The 9,529-nt window shown below is 34.7% G+C and overlaps 1 protein-coding gene across 1 annotated transcript; it reads right to left on the bottom strand.

Moving 5' to 3' along the window:
• Nucleotides 1–205: 205 nt before the first annotated feature.
• Nucleotides 206–6,112, bottom strand: LOC121430902 (transmembrane protein 14C-like). Its single transcript, XM_041628330.1, has 4 exons — nucleotides 5,944–6,112; nucleotides 4,588–4,689; nucleotides 3,871–3,958; nucleotides 206–2,489 (listed from the first exon to the last, which is right to left on the bottom strand). The coding sequence occupies exons 1-4, from the start codon at nucleotides 6,014–6,016 to the stop codon at nucleotides 2,447–2,449; spliced, it is 306 nt and encodes a 101-aa protein (XP_041484264.1). The 5' UTR covers nucleotides 6,017–6,112; the 3' UTR covers nucleotides 206–2,446.
• Nucleotides 6,113–9,529: the final 3,417 nt, after the last annotated feature.

A 9,529-nucleotide genomic window follows, 5' to 3' on the forward strand; every position in this document is an offset into this window, starting at 1 on the left:
TGTAAATGTATTATAGACTGTAGCTAATTGATTTTCGTCTTGTAATTTTGTAGATTTATAGATTTTATCTATCTCCTTTTTAATTGTAAATAAACACCTGAAAACAGTGAGAAAAACGTAATGTTTACATAAGAGAGAGTGGAGTGAGGGAGGGAAACAAAACTACTTTTCCACCAACATCAGTGAAAGACAGTTCATGTTTCAGTACTGTTCTTTGTTTATTGTCAATACATGAATTAAATGTATATACAGTATTATGAAATTACATCAACCTGATAATCTCATATATTCTAGTAATACACTACATTTCTGATAAATGACAACGTACATAGAATGCTCTACAATGCATTAAAAGATACCCCACAAAATGTGGCTGATTTTCAAAATAAAAAATGTGGTACATAATGATTGGGTGGCTTTACACCACAAAGAATTAACAATGATGTACCCCCCCCTATTGTCTACAGGGGCATTGCAAGAAACTTACATGTACGTTTTATTGCAAACCAAGTGTAAGACCAAAAATAAAGCACAATGGAGTATTGTAAGAAAGTCGAGTTGCAATTGAGTGTAAATTCGCTATAAATTTGCATTAAATCAAGGACTTAGTTTGGGAGCTTACAAATATTTAAGTTACTTGCAATTCCCATGTCTCTTAAAGGCTCCAAAATAAAAAGGCTCTTTCGGAATCAGTAGTCTGAAAATATGCTTAATGCACATGAATGTGTACTGTTTGTATATTGACTGAGAGTCTAAAGATGATTGCACACTTTCGTGTTACTATGCTAAATTCATGTTACCGAGATGACATTATTAATTCGCCCACTATTTATTTCAATCAATTTTACAAAGTTCGCTCATTAATGTTGTTTGCGTAGTTATTAACAAGTGTGAACTTAGCGGACTTTGAGAAATGCATACATTTCTAATGGGACTTACGGTAGTCTTGATTCATGTAAAAGTGTAATTGTACGTTATGTATAAAATCTTGATAGACCATGGTCACAGATTCAAAACCACTTATGTATTTCACCAGTCCATTTTATCATGAAAGGCTGATTGGGGCATAATGTCTGCGCTTTTTAGATAAATGCTACAAGCTACTAAAAGCATTGAATCTGATTGGTTGAGAGCAAAACTCTCCTGGTGCAAGGTACAATGCAACAGCCCCAGAAGTGCCCAAAAAGAAAAATAGTGAAAGTTTTCTAATAATTACCATGGATCATTGTTGTAGGAGCCATGTGATTACTGAGGCTTGGTCCATCAATACATTATTCACCGCTACGAATCTTGAATAAAAAAATCATTACAAAACTGAAATATTCTTACGTAAGAACATCACAAGAAATTAATTTGGAAAATGAATGAATGTTTAAATGGAAAAAAGACAGGGGTAGAATGTCTGATAAACAAATGAACCTCTTTCAAAATGAAGTTGATGCTACAGTAAATTGCCAACTCGTCTAATAACCACATGGTCTACCTTCATTTAGTCTAATGCCATTCTATCCAAGATTTCGTATAACATCCATTTGGTCTAATAACCATTTGGTCCAATTATCACTTCGTCTAATCACCATTTCATCTATTACAATTTGTCTAATAATCAGTTGGTCTATTAGTAATACCCATTTTCTTTGAATTCATTTTGCACAATTAACACTTTAGTTTAATTAGACCAAATAGTATATGGACTAAATGGCTATTGGACCAACTGGAGATTAGACGGAATGGCATTAGACTAAATGAAAGTAGACCATGTGGTGAGTAGACAAACTGATAATAGACCAAATGGTAGTAGAAGAGTTGCCAATTGGACGAACTGGCATTAGATGAATAGGAAATAAACCAATGCTACAGAATGTAAAAATTATTTCTATAGTACAGAGAGAATACAAACACCAACTTAGGTACATGTACCTACCACAGGAATATCTTTTTAAAAAAAAATTCTGGGGTAAGCGCTAAAATTGCACCCCATCCATGATCTGGGCTCCGTAACACAAAGGTTTGCGATGAATAGCAAATATGAAAGAATACTTCTGATTGGTTCCTATTCAGTATCTTGCGGACAAATGCGTGTGTAACATTGCTCTTGATTGGTCAATTCATTTAGCGAATGATCGCTAATCTTTGTGTTACGGAGCACTGATCTGGCATTAAGGGTAAACTGATATTCACACTGTTGCAAATATTGATGATGTAAGCTTGTTTTATGGTCTGTCACATCAAAATTTTAACATTTTTTCTCACCTTTTCCACTTTGGTCAGCCCCTCAAAGTGATGTCAAAGGCATATGCCCCTTTCCCCTAGATAAGCCACTGCAATTTACAACACACAGTGATACACATGTACAGGATACCTTACATTATGTTCAAGTAGCAAAATACAGTTGGTGAAAAAATATCATCTCTCCAATGAATGCTTTATGAAGGTCTTGTAGCTTCTACTTGATCATCCGCAGACCATATCGTAGTAACATCAAGAGACTGCAATGGTAGATAGAAATATGTACATGTAGTAATGAAATAAGTACAACATAACATCTGTTGACAGAGAAACATCTGCACAATTTTCATGAACCAGCCCATTCGACAGAAAGGGCTCTACAAAAATAATTACTACTGTAAGCAAAGCTTTCATTTGTTATATTAAACCTTCATTAATCAGTTTGGGACACTCAAAACATGGAGATTGTGTCTTCACGCTCAAACTATGAATGTAGATTTCTTTAATCTTTATCATAAAAACACAAGACTTAAAATCAAGTAATCTGAAGAAACACATTAAAAATAATGAACAAAAAATTGGCAATACTAATATATCCTGCAATTAAAGAGACAATTGCATATAGTGTTGACAGGTTCAATAAATTAATCAATTAGTCATTTTCAAGTACTGGGTAATTGATTTCTCAACTAAAACTATGTAACATCAAGCACTACTTTAAATCTAGAGCATATCTTAAGAACAGAAAGTAATACACAACTGATTGTAATACCTATTATAAGCTTTGTGTACTAAATAGACATATAGCAAGGAATGTCGTAAGACCAAAACACAATAATTTGGTTGTAATATTTTTTTGTTAGTATTTTTTCTTCTGAATTCATATATTTATACATCTTGTGTAACAACTAACAATGCAATGGCAAGATCTATAGCAAGTAATGTCAAAAGAAAAAAAATTGTTGTAGTTTCAATGGTATTTTTTCTTCTGCATTCATATGTCTTGTGTAACAAATAACAATATAATGGCCAGATCTATAGCAAGTAATGTAAAAAAATAATTGGTTTTAAAGAGAAATGCCAGTAGTTGCAGTAAACATCGATTTCATGAGAAAGTCTGTAAAACCAGGCTTAATTGTCAGTATATCATCGAGGATCTAGATCTGGTACAGTTACATAAACTGAACTTTGTGAAATCTTGAAATCTACGCTGAAAAATGTTCACACTGAAGATCACCAACACAGATAGGCACACGTGGGACAGTGTATTATTATTGCTGGAATAAAGACCCGACGGAAGTGACCGAATCCACGCTTATTTTGCTTTATCATAGCAATTACACAAGTTCTTCCAGAATCCTTTGGCACATATTTTTTATTCATACAAACAGACACTTGGGTGGTCATCATATTAGAAAAAAAGTCATTTTGAGATAGTTACCAGAACTGGAATTTATCTTTAATGTTTGTTATGATTTTTCTTCCTCATTCACATTTATTGCATGTCTTCTTATGTATCAAACAAGCCAGATCAATAGCAAGTCATGTACAATAAAACATAAAATATGTTGATTGTATATATTCAAAGAACATGAACACATAAACATCTTTAAAACGTGATGCTGCAAAGTGTGAACTCACCTCAAAGATGCAACAAGCCCAGCTGGCATGAATTTACCACTGTTGGAATATCGGTAACCCATAACACCTGTTAGCACCACAGATGTTCCTGAAATTGAATGAAGGATAAAATGGTATTTCATTGTACAACCAGTATAACCTCCACACAACTTTTTGATAGAGCACAGGATTTACTCTGTATTATTTGTAGTGTTACTCAATTGTTATGGTGCAATTCTTGCAATCATATAAATAAGAAACTTGTTATAAAAAGAAATTTCATCAAATTTAACTATCTAGATGTGTCAGATAAAGTGAAGACTGGATTCTATGGAAAATGGCCTGCTAATGATACAAGGGGGAAAATGTGGCAAAAATAGCACTAGCACACTTTTTCAAACATTATTTAAAATGTGTTGATTCAATCATTCCAAGCTAAAGAATGTCAATTATCAAACAAACAGGGGCCTGTTTCATAAAGGACTTGCAACTGTTACTTTGACATAATGGCAACTACCATGGTAACAGGGCTCAGCAGCCAATCATAACCAAGGTTTCCATGGTAGTTGCCATAATGGCAAAGTTACAACAGTCTTTTACAAAACGTGCCCCTGAAGTAGCGAGCATGCAAAATATATAAGCCTACATAAAAACAAATGGAATAGTGAATCAATATGGAATGAACTTCAAACATTCAATAGTACTTTAGAAATTTGCTACAGGTAGGGGTCGACTCACCAAAGATGACAAAATAGTTGTTTGGGTCTTTTGAAGTTAGAGATGCCCCATAGCCGGCCATAGCTCCAAACAAAAGACCAGAGGCCAGGGACATGGTGCTACCTGAAATAAGAATAATAAAGACACGATCGATCTCCGGCGATTAATTTTCAAATCTACAAAATAAAACATTGGTAACACTAACAGATATTGTTAGTTATTTTATCAGAAAATCAGCAGTATCAAAGAAACTGTATAATCCAAGGAAAATGTTGGCCATCTATCAAAATGCTAAAAAATCTAGACAAAGCATGGACCCAAACTGGGCGACAGTTATACCCATGACCACTTGCACTAAAGCAGCAGGACTACCGTCAGTAAATGGGGATGAGTGTCAAAAATCATTAATACATCCCTAGAAACGACTTTTATTCCTTTCTTAAGATCTACTTCCTTTTTGCTTCATTTTTTTTCGATTGATCAAACATACTGCATGCTTGCTAATGTACCAGGTGGTAGTCAATAGTCACTCATCTCAAATATCCCAGTCTCTAAAGTCCACCACACACCTTACGACTGTTCGCGATCTGATTTTGGAACAAATCGCATTTTGCTCAATTTCTGAAAATAGAACATACCGGTACCGGTATTTTATTTGAGGTTAAAATTTATTGAAAGAATACTAGTATAACCATTTTGAAAGATTGCAAGCCTTTATTTTGGAGTAAAGGCCAAGTCAGCATCAAATCATAGCCAATCGTACGACTGCTATGACGTCATTATGACTAGATATTAAATTTGCTTTAATTTATTCTAAGGATAAAGAATGATGGCATAGACATAGTCACAGATTTGAACAGAGGTATTCATACAATGATTTTGAACACTACACTAGATATTCCAAGTCTCAATATTAGCATCAAATTCTACTATGTGTTATTCCCAAATTGAGTCGCAGACCAATCGTAAGGTGTGCGGTCGCTGTTAATAAGACCAGGGGCCCGTTTCATAAGAGTTACAGTACATTATTTATAAACAAGGATTTTGTCTACTTTCATGACTTTAACAGATGAATAAAAAGCAATTGTTTGCAGGTAATTTATTTAAAATACGTTTCAAATGGCGCACCATAATAAATGGGCGACACGAAAGACGGTTCTTGCAAGTTACAATAAATACAAAGGCAAAGACCCTTTGGTGCAAACGGCCCCAGGTTAACTTGCGGGCAGCCGCAGACTGAGTTGCGTCTTGCAATTGCGGCCAGCCAGCCACCCTGAAGCGTTGGGCGCAGGAACTGACCAGCGAAGGACAGCGGTGACACGACGACACACAAGTCAAGCTTTTCATTTGTCGATTTAAACCAGAATTAAGCATTACCTGCTTTTAGATATCCCATTGCTCCACCGATGGCGATGAGGGCCGCATATCCATAACCAAGAATGTCAGTCATAATGGCAATTCGTTGACAATTCGGCCGGTGATTTACAGATTTATTTACGGATCTTCAAGTTCAGGCAAGCGGATACATCGACAGAATTCCCAGGTATCGGTCCCAACGCACGTAGAGGGCGTCAACATTTTGCAAACTTTGCAAACAGAGTTTAAAACAAGCTAGGGGGGGGGGGGGGGCGCTTCAAGCTTCAATAGGTCTTAGTTTCAAGAATATTGAGAAAGATGATCATGAAAAAATATATGGGTTTTTTCAGCTTAAGTACTTCATATCTCTATCAGTGTGATGTAAAATTAAAGCTGACTAGTGGAAACATTCTTCATTTTATTTCAAAAGTATACCCCTAAATACCGATTTAAATCAGAATCGAGGAAATTCCCAAACCATGCATGATCCCAATTGGAACTTTTCTAAATTTAGTAAACGAAATTAAACTGAACAGGATTTACAAAATTGACGAGTGAGTAAAATTACCAACAGAGAGGTCGTATACACGAACGCTTATCAGTGATGGCTGCTATATCCACTCACAGAAACTGGCTCTATGGGGTGTTCAATTAAGTGCAAGTTAATTTCCAGGCCTAAATCAAACAAAAAAATGAAAATAATTGTGAATTTGCAATCAATTTCTAATCTGCTTTTTGAAACCAACAGTGAAATATGATTTGCTACAGTTAAAATTGGTCTATCGATTGTAAAATTGCATCAGAATATTTGCAATTGATTGCAAATATTTTTTTTGCAACATCTCCTAAGTATACCAAAGCAGCACCACTTGCCGGCAGACCGATGGAGGGGGGGGGGGTAAGCCCGCTAGTCATAAGGACCGATCACTAGCGGATCCAGGGGGGGGGGGCGGCACAGCCAGCCCGTGCCCACTTCTGAGAAGCAAAATTAAAATTTTAATGTGAAAATGCCATTAAAACAAAAATGTGCCACCCCCTTTAAAAGAGAAGACCCATTTTCTCTCTTTTTTTTCTTGCTTGTCAAATTTTGTTTTGCAAATGAAATATCATTGATTTCGCGTTAAAAACCTTTGATTTTTTTCCTTTATTCATTTTTATTTACTTGTTAATTTTTTCGGGGACGAAATATCATTTCATTTTGGTTTACTAAACCTATTCATTTTTATTTATTTATTTTTTTTTTTTGGGGGGGATCCTGGATCTGCCCCGGGTGACCGATATTCATAACGTGTAAGCTCCTATACCCGAAGGTTCGCTACTCGAAAAAGAAAAATGGGACTGGCGACACACTCGTCTTCTATCATGATTCATGACTGGCGAGCCAATGACTCGCGACCCTCTTCCCCGATTATCGAACCTCTTATGACTGGCAACCCTCTATAATATATGAAGAGTTTAGTTGCAAAAGGGGTTAGGTCCACTTTGGACTATTCCGAGAAAAAATATATTTTTATTCTCACTTATTGCAATATTCTTATGAGAAACTTAATTGTCATGATGTACTACCCTATCATGTGAACATGAAATTGGGTATAAAAGAAATTTACCTGGCTTAAGTTTTTTCTATATTTTAAAAAAAATATATCATTGTGGACCTAATCCATTTTGCAAGTAAACTGAAATTAATACAATCCCTTTTGATTAAAAAAGGTGATTTTCATTCATGTTTTTATTTGAATTTTAAATTTTCTTTTGTATCATCAGAGTTACTAAAAATTTAGAGGTTTAGAGACTGAAAACAACAAAAAAATATGAAAAATGGACCTAACCCCTTTTGACAAATGAGTTCTTCAGAAGACTTTTGTTGCAAAAGGGGTTAGGTCCACTCCGAGAAAACAATTTTTTAATTCTCCCATATTCCAATATTCTTATGCGAAACTGAATTTTCATGATACCCTTCCATGAAGACATAAAATTGGGTATAAAAGAATTCTACCTGTCTTCATATCTTTTGTGATATTCTTTTCCAAAACAATTCTGTGTGGACCTAACCCCTTTTGCAACAAAACTGAAATGGACCTAACCCCTTTTGAAAAAAGGTGATTTTCTTTGCCATTTTAGTTCACTTTTTAATAGGAATTTCAACTTTTCTTTGGTATCATCTTATAGAGCTATTAATAATCTATATATTGAGACAAAAAAAAATCAAATTTGATGAAAAATGGACAAAACCCCTTTTTGCAAGTGATCTCTTCATATGGCCAGAGATAATTATGAAGTGCCCAAGGCCCGGCGAGAGTCCAAATATCTCGCTATGTTGATATATAACTTTTTATAAGTCAACTTGGCGAGAAAACTTATCTCACTATGTCGACATAATAACCTTATTATGTCGACATAATATGGTTATTATGTCGACATAAGTATCTCGCCAAGTTGTCAAGTCGATGGCACTTAATTTAAAGGCTCTGTAAAAATCTATTGAGGTAGACAAAATGTGAAATACTCGATCTCAGGGTGTAAGAATCAATAAAATACTTAATTAAGCCATATGGGAAAAATTCGTGAGCAATTTTTGGTTATGGAGTTTTCATTTTATTTCACTATATATATACATATCAATTGCTACAGAATTATATCCATGAAGAAGACATACGTGGGGTTGTGCCTAAAATTCGGAATATAAAAGTTGGAAAAAAAAATTTGGGCTGGGACTGTATGCATTATCTCGCAAAGATCTACCTTTTGACTCATCCACATTCATTACGAGGAGTTTTTAATCGTTATATACACGCACACACCCTCACGCACATACACACCCGTGACTCACTTATTCACACACAAAATACACCTTGCAAACCTTCAGATTTATTCACTTTTTATTCATTACAAAAATGGGCAAAGCTACGTTACTAGAGCTCACAATTTGACAATTTATCTAAAACACTAAATTTTCAGGCTATCATGACTATGAATCTTATCAAGTATCACATGAAAATATTTTCAAAGGGATTCTTTGGTATGTAGATCGATTTCTATGAGAAAAAACTAAGTATAACACATTGTAATATCTCTAACTTTTATTTCCTTATCAAACTTTCACATCTAAACAGCTGCGTTTATATCCAACAAAGTGAGCAAATATTGATGTCATTTGGTCTCAAGGTGGCGCTCTTCAATTTTATGTCAGTTCTAAAAAATACATCCAAAGAAAGCACACTCTGCAAAACTTCTCATCTTAATATATGTTTTAAAGAATAAAAACAGTTCTTTTTGACCAATACAATACATTGTATGGACTCAGAACTTGTTTATGAATATTGTGGAAAGGCAAGAGTTAAATTAAAAAGAAAGTTTTGAAATAAACCAATGACACAATATACCTTTAACGTCCCAATGTATCATTAATGAAAATTGATTTTTTTAATGAAATTCATTCACTAGTCGTTTATCAGTTCCAAGACATTTGCTCCGACGACAATTGCTCCGCTAAACTTCCACACAATAATAGATTTACCAACTTCATCCCTGGATTTAACGCTATTCCATATCCTAAACCTAACCCTAAACTGATATGAAACCCATTTGCATCCCAGGCATATTCCCA

The sequence above is a fragment of the Lytechinus variegatus genome, chromosome 17 (assembly GCF_018143015.1).
Source record: "Lytechinus variegatus isolate NC3 chromosome 17, Lvar_3.0, whole genome shotgun sequence".
Taxonomy (NCBI): Eukaryota; Metazoa; Echinodermata; class Echinoidea; order Temnopleuroida; family Toxopneustidae; genus Lytechinus; species Lytechinus variegatus.